Source organism: Theobroma umbraticum, unplaced genomic scaffold (genome assembly GCF_002168275.2).
Source record: "Theobroma umbraticum cultivar Fairchild unplaced genomic scaffold, ASM216827v3 scaffold_130.0, whole genome shotgun sequence".
NCBI lineage: Eukaryota > Viridiplantae > Streptophyta > Magnoliopsida > Malvales > Malvaceae > Theobroma > Theobroma umbraticum.
The window spans coordinates 7,534,707-7,552,888 of record NW_018397264.1 but is presented as its reverse complement, the minus strand read 5'-3'; the positions used below and the strand labels follow the sequence as shown (position 1 = coordinate 7,552,888).

Genomic DNA, 18,182 nt, shown 5'->3' with positions numbered 1-18,182 from the left:
TCTTAATTAAAAAACTTCGACCACCGCCCAGTTGATCCTTGCCAACCAATGGGTCCATGCCTTGCTTTATTGGTGATAAAGGTCAGCAAAAGGAGACTATTGGTACTCCAAGCCCCGGCTATCCCAGTAATAAACTCGGATGGATAATTAATAGAATATATACCTGCATGTATATAGTTAAAACACCACATACGAAAGATGGATTTTGTTGGCATTTGTCTATAGTCTTTGATAAGTAACATCATTTTATAAAATGTGTTTCGTTAATTAATTATGTTGTTCTAACCATGTTCAAGGAAAAGAATAAAAAAAAATTGGGTAATTGATCAGAATCTTAACATTGCTAAGATTTACATGGAAAGAATTTTGAGAGGAAACCTCGATGATTGTATAAACTTGAGCCTTTCTCAATGGAGAAGGCTTATAAGACCTTACAACATAGAACTTTGGACCGATATTTTGCCCGTGAAGCGCAGACATCATTAGGGTTTCATTCTCAACGTACTGAAATTTGATAGAATTGATCTCTCCCCCATAGGAAATATATATTTCAGTGATATCAGAATGACCTTTCTCATCCCAAAATTCTCCTTTACAACTTCCTCAAGGCCCTACTTTGATCAAACTTTCGGTATTCATTTCTTTCACCCCCACCAAAGAAGGAGAATTGACAGGAAGAGTATGACTCCTCCACCAAGATAAAGTTATGGGTTTGAGCAGATTGTAATCCGGGATAGCCTGGACTTATAGCAGTGTCTGTTTGTTGCATGCGTGTATTTGCATTGATGAGTTGTGGTAATACGAGGGGTTAGGGGGCTAGGGTTATGAATCCAAGAACAAAGTTTGAATTTCTCTTCAGCTCCACTAGAAAATTTCATTAAGGATACAGATGATAAATGATTGCAGTTAATTAATAACAAGTACATGGTAGTAGTTTTTTTATTTTGGAGAAAAAACAAAAACCCATGAACAATAAAGGTTTATATTTAGAAAGGAACCCTAGCTAGTTAAAAGTCTCTTGGATCAACAACCACATTTCCCAGTTCCCCCATCATCCCTAGGTCATTCTCTTCATGGATGGAGCCATTCACTTTCTTCAAGTACCAGAGATCATCGATGCGTGACATAGATGATTCATTGGGGACATGTTCAATGAGAGGATCAGAGAATCCTAGCTCAGTTATGATCACCTTGCAGTCCTTCACATTTTCAGCCAATCTTGACGCGAAGCTCCATGCAGATTTCATGAGCTCCCCAAGCCTCGCTCCCTCTCCATGAAGTCCATAAAGGAAAAGGAAACCAAATGGTTTTTCAAGTGAATCACATATTGGGATTTTGAGGCACGGGAAGATCTTGTCTCTTGCATGGCTTAAAGTTGCATGGAAAAACTTCAGTGGATGGGACTTCTTGATATGAATCTTGAAAGTTTCACAAGAATTCCATATGCTAAACATGGCCCAAGAGCGTGGACTTGTACTGATAATATCTTCATCCTTCTCTTTGCTATGCAAACCTATCCATTCATCTTGTTTGAAATAAGATACCCATGTGCCAAGGCTCAGCTTTTCTTTCAGGATTGCATCAATGTCAGTCAGATATATGTCTTTGCCTCGGAGCTTGTTATCATACAAAGAAAGTGCTTGGTCTGTACTCAACTTCTCTACCTTGATATCTTGAGAGAGACCCTCCATTGCAAAACTGATGATTGGTTGAACAAATATGACCAATGAGCTTAAGTTTCTGTAATTGCATTTGGCAGTGAAAAGATTTGTTGAGGCAACATTATTCTTTTCTGTTGCCAGGAAAGTATAGTGTGCTCCATTGTTTATCAACCATTCTTCAATTGCTCTCACAAGTTTTAATCCGATCCCCATTCGCCTACATTTGTTTAAAAAGGAAAATTTATACATCATCTTAGTTATAAATAGGATTTTTTAGATACATTTAGGGAAAAAAGAATAAAAACAAATGAAGGAAAAAGTACTGCTTGAAAAGGAATCTTAGTCCAAGCAGCTTGCAATCACCTCAATGGCAGTTAGGTTAGGTCTCAGGTAAAGTTGAGATCACTGGAATATAGGGTCAAATAATGTAGTAGTATCCTAAATATATACTAATTGATTTACTCGTCAATTTTCAATTCATCAAGATCAATATCAAGATTAACCAAAAGCACTTAAACAATTTTCCTCTGTGATTAAAATTGTGATTCTACACTTCCAAGGTCTGTATTCTATGTCAACATCTGTTTGTTTTACATCCAAAAAGAAAGAAGGAAAAAGAATAGAACGTTTTCAATGCATTGAGAAGAAGGTTATTTGAAAGATCATACTTGGGCAGTTCTAGTTATTTTCATCTGAGATCTTGTCAATACTCACCACTAAACCTGTTGATCTGTAATGTGTTTAACTTGGTTTGAACAAGATGAAAGGTTTTGCCCTAGCTAGACAATGAAATTGGAAACAAAGAACAGTGACCTCACAGTGAAGTTTGTACAGGAAGTGAAAGGTTGAGAGAGAATTATACCGATGTCTGGGAGATACTCGAAGGCCTAGGATGCAACCCAACTTCACATGTGTTCCTCCAAATTTAGTCCCCACATGCTTGATGCAGCCTCTAATCACTCCGACAAGCTCCCGATTTTCACGCAGCTCAGCTACCTGTAGGCCATTTTCAAGGACATCAACCCGTCATGCCATTCAGTTATATCTACATCAACAATGATCCTCATGGGGACAATGGGTTTCCTTAAAGAAAGTAAAGCAATTATAAGGAACATTGACAATTAATCATTAGAAATGTTTATTCCATGAGAGATAAAGATGACTGTAAAATATGATGACCGCCAGGGTTAATCACTCTCGTTCACTTACCAGCATGAGATGAAGTGGATAGAACCTAATCCTACACAAAGGGTCACCCGTCATGTTTGTGAAAATGGATGCCCCCTTATTATTAGATCCTATCTCACAGTTCTTCTGAAGCTTCCCCACCACTTCAATATCTCTGCCATCATCAAATTCCCTAACCAGAACCTTATCTTCTATGTTGTCAACCATTGCCCCTTGGGTAAAAGAAACAAGTTGGATTTCAGCCTAAGTTGGGAAGTAAAGTTTTCGATGACTGAATCTTTCTTGAATGGGCTAACTGCCACAAGCACCTCATCACTTTCAGTCTTATATACTACAGAATTGTATTAGATTTTTTACTCTCTCCCGCCCTATTTTCTCCTCCGAGTTCTATGAACTCCACATCATCAAGTTGCATGAAAACTTGATGCATCTTTTGGAGGGTGTGATCTTCTGATTCCTGTGAGCAAATTTGCCAGGTAGTTTTATAATTTACTGGTGGAGTGAAAGAAAGCTGCAGGCAGTGTTTCAGAGAGTCGTTTTCTTATTTAGCAAGTACAATAAGTGGTAAACCATCTACATGGCCTGCACCACAAAAATGGACCAATAGTGTCATCAAGTGATTCGCTCAATCTTTGTAATCAGTCACATGTTTTTGTATACATTTCCATGTCATTTCTCCCAATTCTTCTGTTCAAATTTGAAGGACAGCTCGCTCACTCAATAGTTATGTACATGCGCCCCCAGTATCAATACTAGAAGGCATATGACTTAAGAAAGAAAAGCAGCTTCTTAATTAGTTTATGATTTGGTTGTTGTCTCAGTTCATCCTGTCATCATCGAATCCCTGCTTTGCCATCCAAATATTAGTCCCCAGACTGCATAGACTGAGAAGAGTTTAAAACATTCAATTTGTAAACTGTTACAAAAAATATTAAATTATATAAACAAATATCACGTCTAAAGATAACACCGATAATTAAATTACAGTAATAATCTAGAAAATGACACCAAACTTTGCCTCAGTATAATTCTACATTAATAAAATCCAACTCAATAAGATTCAAAGTGAAAGAATTACCAAAACTTAATTATCTTCCCTCTTGAGAGCAGCATAGAAAAGTTCACGTAGAACATTCATTATATATGCAAATGTTATGTCTAAAGGCAACATCACCATCATGATTAAATTACGATGATGATCTTGAAATATTGATATCAAACATTACCTTATCAAAGTTCTATATCAATGAAGTTCAAAACCTTAACTACCATCCCTCTCAAGTCTTAATCAGCCTTTTCCCTACGTACAATATTGGTGGATGAATCCTTTTTCTCTCATCAGTACTAATCCCTTTTCCTTACTTAGTCAAGACATAAGATGATTGCAACTTTCCTACATACATTCTGATGCATCTTTTCCCTGCAACAGCTTTTTGTAAACTGAAAAAATATGGTACGTTAAATCTTTATCTTTGCTCTCTTATCTGTTGTTGAGGCTTCCAAAAGAGATTGTCGGCTAAGCTCAAGTGCCACAATGCTAAAGTCCGAGTCACTCAGATGTTGTTATTCAGCTTGTTGTTTCTTGCTGTTAAATATATTCGCTGTTAACCGACCGCATCTACTCGAAATGGGGGCAAACCAGAACCTCTATGCGAGTATCCCATGTGAAAAGGCTAGGGGCAGGGGCCTGAGGGAGAATACATATGAATTATCATCAGCATCGTCAATCATGCAGTTTACACTTACAATTGCTTTGGTGTTTTTTTGTGATTTGCCAGTTTCAAATCACATCCCGAAGCTGCTGTTTCAAAGTAGTCTTGCAGTTTATTATTGCTCTCTTTTTTGTCCTTTTAAGTCCCCATTCAAACATTTTTCTGGCAGCAGCTTTTGACGTGGTGGAATCTCCATAGGCCCAGAACATGGATTTTCCATGCAACATGGAAGAAGAAAAGATACACCATCATGTCAAATATTATCTACAGCACAAAACAATCACATATCTTTTGTAAACCCCCTTTTCTCGTATATATGGACTGCGCTTTAGAAAAAAAGATTATATTAAATATCATAAGTGACATGAACAAATTTTTTTATTTCTATACTGATCATGTTACATCGATATTTTTTTTTAAAGTAATAAATTTCATAAATAATTAAAAATTATATTATATTAATGTCGATTCGAGTTTACTAAAGATTTTTAACGGCATCACAATCTTTACTCAACATACAACGAAAAAAATCATTTTATTGAGGACAGAAAAATCAACTACACATTCAAAACAAATGTAAGTGACTTATATTTAATAGTAGTGTTGGAGTGAAAATTATATATTTATTTTGATTATTGTATTTCAGGTGAGTTTAACAGATAATATTATATTTCTCTAATTATATGTGTATCTTAATTTTATTCAAATATCAATAATTTTATTTTTTTATAATAATAAATTTATTTTATTTGATTTTAAAAAAGATAATCTTGAATTCTTATTGCGCTTGAGGTACACATCATTTATTTATAGCATGCTAAACATTAGCCCTTAGCAAGGTATATATATACTTCCATTTTAGCCTTTCAATTACTACTGAAATAATTGAAAAAATATTCTGCCAAAATGCCATTGGTTATATTCATCTCAACTATTTATACCAACTTAGAACTTTATAAATTCAAATCGGTCAATAAAAATTAAAATATGAAATAAATAATAAATAAGTTTGTGTATTTTTTCATTTAAAATTAATTTGAAAATTAAGACCATTAATATTTCAAAGAAATAAGAATAAAAGAATATTTTTCAAATTAATGAAAATAAATATATTTTCAACCAAATTTCTAATCATTTTCGTATTTTTTTTTTTCCTAATCTTAACTACTTACATTCCTTCTGTGGAAAAGTAAAATAGGTAAAAAGGTGAAAAAATTTAACCCGAAAACAAAATTGATGATTACAATAAGTATCAAGTACGGTGTTCCACAAAAGCCAAAAACTTATAGACTAATGACAACTGGACAAGTGGATTAGCCCCATCCAATCAAAAGTCCCAGCTGTACGTATCAACAAATAACGAAGAGGACTCAGGCTGGATCAGAACAGCATCATGATCACGTGACACGCCAGACTCAACGCCGCCGTTCATAATGCCAACGGTAACGTTACCCTGTTCAACGCCTCCACGGTCCACGGCACTCATTCTCTTCCTCCTCCCCGATCTCTGCCGTTTACGGCGGATGGTGAAGGATGATACGGCGCTGCCTCTAGAGACGCCATCACTGCAACTGGATGTAGCTGGATTATCTTGCATCGTTGGATGAACGGCATGGATTGATTGTACAGGACACTCCTGCCACTGCAGAGTTTGCAGGTCTTGCTTGACTTGATCCAGCGATAGAGCAGAATCATCGTACGGTGGATAATCGTCCGTGACCGTTGAGCGCTGTGGCTTTATCAGATCAATGGTGCTCAACGCTTCGTACAGGTCAGCCTGAGAGACATGATGAGTTAACGAAACCGATTTATTCGCGAGAAAATCAAAGCTTTTTGCGGAGAAAATTTACCTTGCGGCGCTTGTGAATCTTCTTGAATCCGTGCATGTAGATGATCTTTTGTGAACACATTTCAAAACGTGAGATCAGAGAAACACTTGTAGGAAAAAATTATTAAAAAAAAAAAGAAAAAATGAAGAAAAAGAAGGTGGTAGACTTTTCTTTTTAATCAATTCTTTTTCTTTGGTCACTTTTCTTCTAATCATTGCTCTTTCCTGAGACGGAACTGTAGATCTTTTGTTAGTTTTACTTTTTCTCAGGTTTGTTATGGAACCAAACAGAAACGCAAAAGGAAAAGAATAAGTAGAGATTTTCTTTGTCAGTCTCATGATTTTCTTTTCCGGGGAGCCAAATGGACGACAAAACAAAAGAAAATGAAATTGGAAATGGAAATGGAAGAGAATAGTAACCTGATTAAGCTGCTGGTAACTGAAAGCATCATCGTAAGGATTCTCAAGGAAATGCTCGTAATCTTCAAGCTTGATCTCCGTCTTTATCACCCTCCCTCTCATTCTTCCCTCCCTTCTCTCTCTGTAAAACCTCTGCTACGGTGTGAAATTCTTTATCCTTGCCTGGTTTTCTTACAAAGTTATTTAATAAAATTTTAATTTTTTAATAAATAAGAAAGTGAAAAAACCGTCCTTAATCAAATAAGATCATAAATGTTAGAATGAAAGCAAGAAATAAAGTAAATACTTATTAAAGAGAAAAAATATAATTTTTAAAAAAATTTTAAATCATTAAACAGTAACGTAAGCATATAGAAAAATTCAATTAACTTTTTGTTACTATAAGGTGTCATTTTTGAAAAAAAATTTGATTTGTATTTGATCTAAAAATTGACTTTGTAGCCTTATCGTTTTGAAAATATAATGTATTTATGGGAATATAATGTTAGGTTATTGAATTAATCTACCACAATCATTCTTCAATTTTGTTGCACATGTTTAAACTAATCAATATTTAACTTACTATATAGTTACTTGAACTCGACTTATTCATTATCAAGTTAGTTCGAATTCAAATAGAAAGTGGAGCCAAGTTTAAGTATCTTAATACTTAGAGCAAATTGTGAGCCTAAAATATTTGCTTTGTTTTCAAGTATATTATATATTTATACAATCTACGTAACAATTTATAAAATTTATCTAAAAATTTTCAAACTCAAAATTGAATCAAAATTTAAATATGAATTCATTATTTTAATGATTAATGATCAAATATAATTAAATCAAGCTCAAATAGTTATGAACTTAAGTATAAAAATAAAAAGAGTCGATCAAGTTCTAATAATATATCAACTCAATTACATCTCTAATCCAATTACATAAATTTGTTCATAAACAAATAATTTTTATTTGTACGTCTCAATTTTGTAAACAAATCATGCCATACTTAAAATTACAAAAAAAAAAATTGTGTTTTTTAACAAAGAATGCACATATAGAACTTATACATTATCATTTAATTACAAAAGATCATTATATAAATGTATCAATATAAATATTTAAGCTATTTTTAAAATGTTCAATTTTTAAATTTATATATTTGTAAAATAATAATATTTAATTCATTATAATATATAATATAATACATCAAATATAAACCTTGAAAAATACTTTTTATTGCTTCATTAATAATACTAGTAACTTCTATGCATAGACCTGTCAATATGGGCCGGCCCAGCCCAACCCGGCCCTAGCCCTTGTGGGCTGAAAAAATATGGGCAGGGCCGGGCTAGCCCATATTTTATATGGGTTACAAAATGTTCAACCCAGCCCACTCCTTGTTAGCCCATGGGCTGGGCCGGGCTAGCCCATTTTTCAAGGGGGAATCCTTTCCCCCCAACCGACGGAAACACCGAACGTTCATCCATGGACCCCCGCCCGACTACCTCAGCCGCCCATGGCCCGCCCCCTACTATTTCCCCCCGACTCCAGACGGCCCCGACTTGATTCCCCCGGCCCCCCTCCCACGAGTCCCGATTCCCCCTGCGGCCCTGCCCCGCCCCCTCCGGCTCCCACGAGTCCTTTTGGGTGATTACCGATTCCCCCCTGCGGCCCTGCCCCCTCCCCACAGTTGACAGTCCCACGAGTCCTGATTCCCGGTTCCCCCCTGCCGCCTGCCCCCCCCCACAGTCCGGCGGCGACTTACCGTGAAAGATCGAAAAAGTCAAAATTCCAGAAAGAAGAAAGGGGGTTGGGGAGTCGGGACTTGGGGAGTTGGGGAGTCAGGTAACCGGGCGGGTAGGACTTAGGAATTACCGAATTAGTTTAATTTTTTTTGACCCGTCGGGCTAGCCCGCACCAACCCGGGTCAGCCCTCGCCCGTTTAGACCCGGTTTTAATATGGGTTTAAATTTTTAAACCTGACTCTCCATATTTTTTAAAAAATAGACTGACCGATGGGCCAAGCCCATTTTGACAGGTCTACCTATGCACACTAAGGCTTCGCCCCACGGGAAATCAAGAAACTCCAGGCGTTCGATCACCTTCCCTACCGTTTCAAAAACTAAATCATCATTATCGTCCAGCGAGAAAGCGAGCCCATTCAAATTCTTCCGACAGCGTTTCGCGCTTAAAAGATCAAGGAGAGAGAAGGAAAACAAAATCAGACCTGTAAAGCAGAGAACCGGCAAACGCCGTCTCTCCAGCCGGCCAACATCAACCTTCTGACGCGATCACAACCGTCGCTTTCGACACGTAGACGCAAATTGGCACCACCATTTCCTGCGAGGAACTGCTCTACAGTGATGGCCCACCACCACCGAACACAACCAAAAAAATCTATAACCTAATCTCTGATTAGAAAATATTAAAACCAAACGTCGCAGAAAGTCTTTCAAATTACACCTTTTAACAAGTAGCCAAGCTAGATCAATTTCCAAAGCTTTCATTTCTCTTAAGCAGCATAATCGAATTTTGCAGAGCTGAGTGTGAAGTTAGTCATACTAAAAAATCTTTGGTTCAAGCGAAGTTATGGATCTACTTTGCTGTGATTAAAACTAGACCTGTCAAAATGGGCTTGGCCGTCGGACCAGCTCATTTTTTTTAAAATATGGGATGGGCCGGGCTTAAAAATTTAAACCCGTATTAAAATCGGGCCTAAACGGGTTGGTACGAGCCAGCCCGGCAGGCCGCAGGGGAAATCGGGACTCGTGGGAGCTGGAGGGGGCGGCAGGGCCGCAGGGGGAACCGGGACTCCTGGGAGCCGGAGGGGCGGGCAGGGCCGCAGGGGGGAACAGGGACTCGTGGGAGCCGGAAGGGGGCGGGCAGGGCCGCAGGGGGAACCGGGACTCGTGGGAGCAGGAGGATGGGGGCAGGGCTAGCTCGGCCCGGCCCATGTGCTAGTAAGGGCTGGACTGGGCTGAACATTTTGTAGCTCATATAAAATATGGACTGGCCCGGCCCGGCTCATATTTTTTCAGCCCACAAGGGCTAGGGCCGGGATGGGCCGGCCCGGCCCATATTGACAGGTCTAATTAAAACTAAGTTTTTCTGTTCTTCTGTTTGGGTATTGGAAGCTTTTGAAATTTACAGGATTTCTTTGTATAAAGAAGCTAAACTTTCATGGCAATGATAAAGCCTCAGGTTCTGTTAATTCAAAGCAAAAAGAAGAAAGGGCCAACTCGTACAAGTGTCACCACGATTCTCTTCTGCAATATATTTGTTCTGATGATTGTATTGTGGTTAATTGCCACTTACAGGCATTGGTTACAAAGGTTTGCTATTCCAGTCTAATCCATGTTGCTTGTTCTTTTACATCTTTGTCAATTCCTCTGAAATTAATCCACAATTCAATGCCTTGGGAAATGGTTTCATTGTTAATTGCAGGTCAAGGGGGCAAACAGGGAGTGGATTGTCAACTTTGGAGGTATTTTTGGTTTTCTGCTAGACTTTTAGGTGATGGGTGTTTTCTTGAACTTATGTTTTGCCTTTTGGTTTTGATTCAGCAGGTTAATGACGTCGTAGATTCGAAGAAATATGATCTTCCTGGATATGCTGTTAGTTTGTCAATGTACAAATGCATAAATCCTGTTTAGTTGTTTAACAATCCCGTTTTACTAAGTAGAAATCATTTCCCTTCTGTAGGTTCTTAATACATCAAAAGGCTATCTTACCATAGAACTCTTCAAAGATGGTTCTACTGAGACCGTGGACAAATTTCTTGACTTATGGTAACTCTCCAGGTATCTTTAATACTTTTTGCTTATTGCTATTGATTAGTGGGAACATGATTCATAAGATTTATTTTGTTTAACGGTCAACAATAAGAAAAGGTTGTTCGAATCAAAAGCCTTAGCAGGTGATCTATAATTTTTTGACGCTATAATTGTAGATTTCCATCTTACTGAATGCTCCGTTGCACCATTATTTAGATTTTAGAAAGATAACAAGAGTTTTTTTTTTTTTTGCCTTCTTGTTCGGTTCTTATAATCTTTTGGGAGATGGCTGTTAGAGTTCCTCTATGTCCTTCATGGAAGAAGAACTTGTTTTTATCCATTTGGGAGAACTTACATTAGTGGCCATAGGTTAATTTGTCAATCTGTCTACCTTTTGAGTATATTTGTGACTGCAACCATTTTTATATGCTTGCTGACTATAAGTAGGCATAGTTGTAACTATGTAACAGCATGATGTGTCTTCTTCTCTGGTCTGTATTACACTCAAATATTTCTTGTTTCATCTGATGTTCTCTCTGCAATTTTAAGGTACAAACACTAAATCTGCTACTGTTTTAAGAGGAGTCTTAGAATTTTTCTTGTTGAATTATTTGATACGTATGACCTGAATTTGAAAATATGGTGATTTATTTTACTGAATGCCAATTCATTCACAACTTTCTGGAAAACGTTCCACTATCTTGAACTTTCTGAATCCATCATTGTCTGTTGTGGACAATTAAGATTACTGTGGTGGAATAGATGACACTCAAATTTTTGCTGCACTGCCTAATATAAGTCAATATCTAAATGCTTATCAAAGATCCTGAAATTGACTGATTTTGCTGTCAAAAAGGACACTTCAAAGGGATGCCTTTTCGCCATGTGATAAAAGACTAGGTGATTCTAGGAGGGCATCCACAAGGCCTTGGAGGCATTGAAGACTGGACATCAAAAGGCAAGCTTCACGGTCAGCTGACCACAAGGTCATCTGGAATGTACTTTTTGTTGGCATATTTGTTTGCCTTTGGTTTCATGTTGTCATTCAGATAACTTAATATCTTTTCTCGTGACTAATCAGTCCAGAACATGAGGCTTTTATGCTTGGAACTACAAAAGTTAAAGCAGATAGCAAAGCATTTCAGCTATTTATCACAACTGCACCAATACCAGATTTAAATGATAAACTGTCTGTGTTAGGACTTGTCATCAAGGGTGAAGACGTGGTGCAAGTAAGAACATTTTCTTTTGTATGTAATCTGGATTTGTTTTGCTGGATTTTGTATGATTTGGCTTATGCTAACATGGAACCTTGTGCGTTTGGCATTTAGGAAAATTGAAGAGGTTGATACCAATGAACATTATCAGCCTAAATCTCCAATGGGGATCATTGATGTGAAGCTGCAACAGGAAATTTGAGGTTTTCTTTTCATTACCGTATAGATTTGTCTACATGCATCATGGCCCTCAAGAGAAATGTTGTTGAGATTTCCATCACCAACCTTGTAATGAGGCTGCACCTTTTTCACACTTGATTTCGGTTTCACTTCCCCTATGGTTGTACTCTTTTTCACTTGAAGGGGAAGAGGACCAATGAGTTGTTTCGAGAGTTTTGAGTTCGGGTTAGCAAAGTTTAGGTTTCATTTTTAGAGTGCAAATACAACTTTCGATTAAGTCACATACACGTTTTATATCATCATTCTGTTTATTCTGATCAGGTATGTTGTATGTTTTGCCAAACTGAGGATGTAATATTCTGATCAATCAATCTGAGACATCACTTGCAATATTATGCCTCAATGGCAATTGTTTTTACTGGCCTACTTACCATCTCTTTCATTGGTTACAGAGATGTGATAACATTAGCCTTTTGATCTAGTATTAATAGAAAGCATTTGCAATTAGATGATAAGATTGAGTTTTCTTCAAGGATTATTTAAGACAATTAGAGGGTTGGTATTGGGTTCATGCTAGAGCCAGAACCAAGATGTGCCTAATGTTGATTATATGCTCGCTGCAAAATTTACCCCCTGCCTCTAAATGTTTCATTTTTTTAATTTTACAAAAATTATGATAAAAGTTTTGATTTTGATATATATATATATATTATATTAAAATTTGAACTTATTTATAATATAAATATTCAATGATTTTTAATATAAAAAATAAAAATATATGAAAAATAAATTTTTAATATAACAAAATAATAGTCAAAATTGAAAATTCAATTTACAAATATAACATAATAGGAAAAAAAAAAAGCGGCTTCAATGGAGAAATCCAAATCGCTAAAAGGCTGGAATGTCATCCAAGCCCATTTCGTGTTTTTCGTTGATAGGGCTTACGAAATGACGCGTATGCTCGAGTTTACCCAATTATTTCTCGCCCTAGTTTTCGCGACCCCTCCAAACCGCGCCATAACACAGGAAAATGAAAAAGAACACAAATTAGTAAAAGAAAAAAGAAAACGTACAATTTCTCAAAATTCCCTCCCAAAACGAATTTAACAAATTCCCTCGCCGTTTAGATTCTGTAGAAATTCTCCGATGACTCTCTCAAACGGAGCTTCGCCAATGGAAATCGATAACGATAAAAAACAAGAAGAAGAAGAAGAAGAAGAAGAAGAGGATCCGTTTCTCGCGTTTATCGATTACGCGAGGTCGGTGCTATCCCCCGATGAAGACGACGATCCGAGTGGAAATGAAGAGGGTAATAGTGGGTCCGGGTGGAGCTGGACCGTGTCTCGGATCCTCAAAACTTGTGTTTCTTACTCAAGTGGAGTCACTGCTGCTATTCTGCTCTCCGATCTCTCTCAGGTACTGTACTTACTGTACGCTTCTTCTTTTTTTCAGTTTTGCTGAATTGCTTCATTTAGTTCCCTACAAATTGATGGTTAAGAAATGAAATGAAGTAAGGAACTAACAGTTTCAAGGTTTAATTATTTTTGAAAATCTAGAATGATCAAGTAGAGTTCATAGTCCCATTCTCTTGCTTCCTTTGAGTTTTCCTGTTAAATTTATCTATCTATTATGTGCTATTTTTAGTCGTTTAGATGATTGTTACATTAATAAAAAGGAATCGAAATTCTTAGAACTTTAAATTTGTGATCGCTGTTTCCTTTCGTAGCTATAGCCTATAACTTATTGATCCAGAGTTCTTTTGCTATATTTCAATTTCTGTTGGTTGTTTTATTAAATCTTTGATCTGTTGATTGTCTCCAAGGCGTGGAGTGAGCAACACAGGGCAGGCGCTCTGAAGAGAAGGCCGGAGATTATAAATCAGCTGAAAAGGAAACATAGGAGAACGAAGCTTCCGAACATGGTTACAATTGACTCTATATATGAGAAGAATTTCTTGTCCTTAAGTAGCGTTTTGGAAGCTGTGATTGTGGACGCTTTTGTTCTTCCAGGTAGCTACTCACAATTAGAGCTTCATGTCGATGATGCCAATCAGTATCGATGCCTTTGTTTTCGTTTTCATTGCTAACTCTCTCTTTTGTTTTAGGTACTAATATTTACATGCTTACTTTGGGGGATTATTGGAGTTCCAAAACCATTGATCTTTATCTTCATCGTAGGTAAGTGTATCAAGTTGCTTGTTTGGATATGCATGACTTATCTATGTACAGCTGTTTTCTTGTGTACATTGGATGTAATCTATGAATTCGCAGTGATGCCAATAAGTTTGTGAAATTATCTTTGTAGATACTATGACTTGGTGGATACTCCCAACGGGATTTTGAAGAAAGAGAGGGAGGTTTTTGTCACAGGTTGCTATCTTCGAACTGCCAGAGAAGGATCTGGTAGCCCACGGTTATTGCCAACGGAATATCTTGTTATATTGTTGGATGAGGTAACTTGCTAAGTGTGATCTATGATTTTCAATGAAAATATATGATCAAAGTATGCCAAAGTTCTGAATAATACCTGGTTTTAGGAATATTCTTTGCTTTCAACATTTCTTTTTCTCCTTTTCCCTGAAGGTTATAAGTTCTTTTTTGTTTGTTTTGCAGGATCTGGATGATGATGCGATCCTGATAGGAGCGCAGTTTTGCTCAGATTCTTTCTCCTCCATTTCTCTTGATGCAGTCAAGAATGATGTTTCTTATTCATTATATGCTAGGTCAGATATGATAATCTGTCCTTTTTTTTTTTTTTTCATATTTGTTGTATCTCATTTAACTTTAATTCAATGGTATGCTAGGTTTAGTGTTACAAACTAGGTTCGACTTAATTCCCATCTGATTTAGGTTTTTGTTTTCTCATAATGTAATCTATAACAAACCAAGTATGATTACGTCAGGCTCATTGCTTTAACAATTCATGAGTGGGTGTTGAGTTATGGCTATTGTTTCTGAGGGATATCTTTTTCTTTTGATCTTCTTGATAGGATTGAATCTATCGGATCACTGGAAATTCTGGGAAAATGTGGTAGTTTACAGAGGAAGCAAATTACTCTTATAGATAATGACGGAGTAAAACTAAAATTTCTCTTGTGGAATGAGCAGGTAATCCTAGCCAATCTTTTCAGGTAATTCTTGCACTGGAAACTATATTGATGTTGCTTTTTCTTGTATTCAAGTTTATGACACAATATTTGGCAGTGTTGGAAGCATGCTTGCACTGGATAGACCATATATTGCTAGTTCAGTGGATAGTGCTGTTGAAACAAGTGATGAGCTTTGTCTAGAATATGGAACTGCAACACAATTATACTTAGTACCTTTTGTTCACCATGAGGAACAAGTGAGTTATCTGTTATCATGTGACCTGATTTAATTGTCATTTAGAATGTAGGGTTAACTTCTGTTTGCCTCAGGTTTGTCTATCATCGACGCAACATTGTAATCAAGGATCAAGGCTGCCTGCTACAGTTGATCCCACTCAAGGTCCCAGAGTTTCTCAAGTGATCTTACCCTGTGATTCTCAAGGGTCTATTGACTTCAGCAATTATCCTTTTCAGGTTAGTACATTTTCTTCTGTTTCAGAAACCACAAATATTGGCCTTTTAAATTACTCAAATGCAATGGTATAGATCATTTGAAATCCTTGTTCCACAGCTGCTCGCCTCATGATATATGTTGTTATGTACTGATTTTGCATTTAATTGCATAATATTAGTCTCTCACATTTTGTCAAAGTTTTGCAGTCATTTGTAGTCGACCTCCGGGATAAGATGACTGGCATCAGTCTCTATGGTGTGGTTACAGACATATTTCGGGAAACAAATACTGCAGAAGTTATTTTCTCATTAAAAATTGAGGATGTGACTGGAGGAATTTGGGCAAAGCTACATTTCTCTCAATCTTGGTACCACAAGATTTACTTAAATTTATGGAATTATAGCAGTTGTTCTATCACTTGCCCTTCTTATTCATTGCTTTATAATACACTTCTCAGGTCATTGCGAAGAGTAAGCCCTGGACACATGGTGTATATTTCTGGCTTGACGTGCTCTAAGACAAAACAAAATCGGTGAGCATATATGAGAAAAGTTATCAATCTATCTTAATAGTGTCTGTCCAGTTAAGACTAGTTGACAATTGTACATCATTATATATAGTTCTTATTCACCTGAACTGAGGTTCATGGTTAATTTGCTGCTTGCCCAATGTTTAGGACCATCTTGTAAGCATCTCGTAATGTGGCTGCTTCTTTTGCTTGACAGCTTTGAAGTATCATGGTTTGAGAAGGATGTTGGAGCTTCTTTCATCAACCTTAGTTGCTTGCCAGCGTTACTAAACTCGTCATGTCTTCACAAGCTATCACGCCTTTCTGATCTCTCAACCAAGAGGAGCTCTATGCATGTATGGATTGCTGATGACGTTGGTTTCTTGTTCATGAATACAATTTCAACTTTCAAATGCTACCAAACTTTTTGCCTCTATCATGACAAAATGGAATTGTTCCATTTCAATCATGGTTTTACATCTCATGTGGGCATGAATTAATTTCTACATCCAAAATTTTCATGTGCTAATCCTTTTTTTTTCCTGTTTCAAACATATGTTCAGATATGTCGAGTTTGGGTTGATCAAGTTGATCATTATCATGTTACTACAAGATTTTCACATGCTCCATGTGGGCATTTTGTTAAAGGAATGCCGAGCGGTGTAGTCAAATGCAGTTTCTGTCACTGTAATTGTGATGCTGAAGTTGTGCGTGTTTTCTACCTGAAAATCACCCTTGCAGATGAGACGGCAAAAATTTTTGCATGGTGCACTGGTCAAACTGCAATGGAATTGCTTCAAATATCACCTGATGAATTCTGTGAGTTGCCTGAGGTAATGCCTGAAATCACTAATGTAATCACATTTTCTTAGGCGCAAATTAGAGCTTCTAGTATGCAATTATCATGCTGTTGCACATCAGAACTTAGTTATGCTCGTTAACTTATTATTGCTATAGATTGACTTTCACAAACATAATTATTGCTTGTGAATGCATAAGTTTGGGTTAATCGATGAATGTGGGATCTGCCCCATTCAATAGTAACTGCATTTTACCATCATAAGACGAGGATTCCTCTGATGACATTCTGTTTTATAACTCGGGACCTATAATTCCAGGATGAGCAAGTCATGTATCCTTCTTCACTAGAGAACGAGAGGTTCAAGGTTGCATTAGTGAATTGCAAGAGGCAAGGATATGGATCTTGTGACAGTCTAACCCCAGAGGCTGATGCAGTTTCATGGGAGATCACTCGTGCACTCAAGTATGAATAGGGCTTTGTTTGTGCAGAGAAGGGGGAAAGAAAGTAGTATTGTATGTGCGTACCAGGTTCCCAATACAAGCAAGACGGGGATCGGAAGCTGAGAGTTCTGCTTTGAATTGCTCCTTGCCTTGATCAATATGAAGAGTGATATATCTGCAATTTCATGATAAAAATAAAAATTTGGCATGGTTACAGATCTACCGCTTGCAAAGGATGACATACACGGAGGCTCGTCCTTCCCTACACCATCTATCTAGGTAAGTTTTAATTCGATATTAAAGGTTAGGCGTTGCTTTATGCATGTAAGAACTCTGCTTTTGCCGCCCAGGATATTAATATAAGGGGATAGGATTAGGCGGAGATAAAGTTCAAACGAACTTGCAGTCCTACAAAACCCAAAGCCAACGGCAGATCACGAGTCCTTATTATATTGCCTATACATTAAGATACGTGTGTGCACGTGTTACGAAATCTCACGTACGTTAGGGAAAATAAATTGATTTTATAAACATAGATATTGTATACCTTAATAACTTAATTTAGTTTTTTAGTTTTTGGAAAAGAAGATAATGATTTTATGATAAGTGATATTAGTGTTAATTTGAGTTCAATTTTAGTATAATGTCAAGCATTTCATTCGTAATAGAGGTGCGACGAATGAGAACTAAAATTACAAAATCCTCATCAGATTAAAAATAAATCTTAAACTTATAAACGTAAATATTATATATTTTAGTAAATTAGTGTGTTAAGAAAAAAAATAATGATCTTGTATTACGTGCATGAGACGTGTATCTGTTTATAATCAAATCGATTTTAATTAGCAATAAAGTAAATTGATTTATGTTTGGATTAGATCGTTTTTTGTGTTTAATATACCTTGAGCTCTTGGCTTTAACTTTCCATA

At 36.8% G+C, this 18,182-nt stretch overlaps 4 protein-coding genes across 4 annotated transcripts; 2 read left to right on the top strand and 2 right to left on the bottom strand.

Moving 5' to 3' along the window:
- Window positions 1-1,007: 1,007 nt before the first annotated feature.
- Window positions 1,008-3,056, bottom strand: LOC110422178 (putative N-acetyltransferase HLS1). Its single transcript, XM_021435991.2, has 3 exons — window positions 2,871-3,056; window positions 2,524-2,657; window positions 1,008-1,878 (listed from the first exon to the last, which is right to left on the bottom strand). The coding sequence occupies exons 1-3, from the start codon at window positions 3,054-3,056 to the stop codon at window positions 1,008-1,010; spliced, it is 1,191 nt and encodes a 396-aa protein (XP_021291666.2).
- A 2,781-nt stretch (window positions 3,057-5,837) lies between these two features.
- On the bottom strand, window positions 5,838-6,519 carry LOC110422290 (uncharacterized). The gene is made up of 2 exons (XM_021436149.1): window positions 6,412-6,519; window positions 5,838-6,338 (listed from the first exon to the last, which is right to left on the bottom strand). Exons 1-2 carry the CDS (start codon window positions 6,469-6,471, stop codon window positions 5,889-5,891), a joined length of 510 nt encoding a protein of 169 aa, XP_021291824.1. The 5' UTR covers window positions 6,472-6,519; the 3' UTR covers window positions 5,838-5,888.
- A 3,445-nt stretch (window positions 6,520-9,964) lies between these two features.
- Window positions 9,965-12,375, top strand: LOC110421298 (Cyclophilin-like peptidyl-prolyl cis-trans isomerase family protein). Its single transcript, XM_021434862.1, is given in 7 exon segments — window positions 9,965-10,120; window positions 10,233-10,272; window positions 10,352-10,402; window positions 10,491-10,574; window positions 11,408-11,547; window positions 11,643-11,794; window positions 11,895-12,375. Coding segments are annotated over 7 exon segments (705 nt in total). The 5' UTR covers window positions 9,965-9,968; the 3' UTR covers window positions 11,981-12,375.
- A 577-nt stretch (window positions 12,376-12,952) lies between these two features.
- On the top strand, window positions 12,953-17,941 carry LOC110421296 (Nucleic acid-binding proteins superfamily). Its single transcript, XM_021434860.2, has 13 exons — window positions 12,953-13,377; window positions 13,784-13,970; window positions 14,066-14,138; window positions 14,266-14,413; window positions 14,574-14,683; window positions 14,951-15,091; window positions 15,165-15,306; window positions 15,380-15,523; window positions 15,710-15,870; window positions 15,961-16,035; window positions 16,229-16,367; window positions 16,575-16,844; window positions 17,130-17,941. Exons 1-13 carry the CDS (start codon window positions 13,108-13,110, stop codon window positions 17,283-17,285), a joined length of 2,016 nt encoding a protein of 671 aa, XP_021290535.1. The 5' UTR covers window positions 12,953-13,107; the 3' UTR covers window positions 17,286-17,941.
- The last annotated feature ends 241 nt before the right edge of the window (window positions 17,942-18,182 follow it).

Excerpts from the sequence above, each read along its gene's own strand:
- LOC110422178 (XM_021435991.2), bottom strand. The coding sequence starts at position 3,056 with ATGGTTGACAACATAGAAGATAAGGTTCTGGTTAGGGAATTTGATGAT. Across the intron at positions 2,658-2,870 it reads ATCCACTTCATCTCATGCTG|GTAGCTGAGCTGCGTGAAAA; the intron begins GTAAGTGAACGA and ends AATGGCCTACAG. Across the intron at positions 1,879-2,523 it reads CGAGTATCTCCCAGACATCG|GCGAATGGGGATCGGATTAA; the intron begins GTATAATTCTCT and ends AAACAAATGTAG.
- LOC110422290 (XM_021436149.1), bottom strand. The coding sequence starts at position 6,471 with ATGTGTTCACAAAAGATCATCTACATGCACGGATTCAAGAAGATTCAC. Across the intron at positions 6,339-6,411 it reads AGATTCACAAGCGCCGCAAG|GCTGACCTGTACGAAGCGTT; the intron begins GTAAATTTTCTC and ends CATGTCTCTCAG.
- LOC110421296 (XM_021434860.2), top strand. The coding sequence starts at position 13,108 with ATGACTCTCTCAAACGGAGCTTCGCCAATGGAAATCGATAACGATAAA. Across the intron at positions 13,378-13,783 it reads TGCTCTCCGATCTCTCTCAG|GCGTGGAGTGAGCAACACAG; the intron begins GTACTGTACTTA and ends ATTGTCTCCAAG. Across the intron at positions 14,414-14,573 it reads TTGTTATATTGTTGGATGAG|GATCTGGATGATGATGCGAT; the intron begins GTAACTTGCTAA and ends TTTGTTTTGCAG.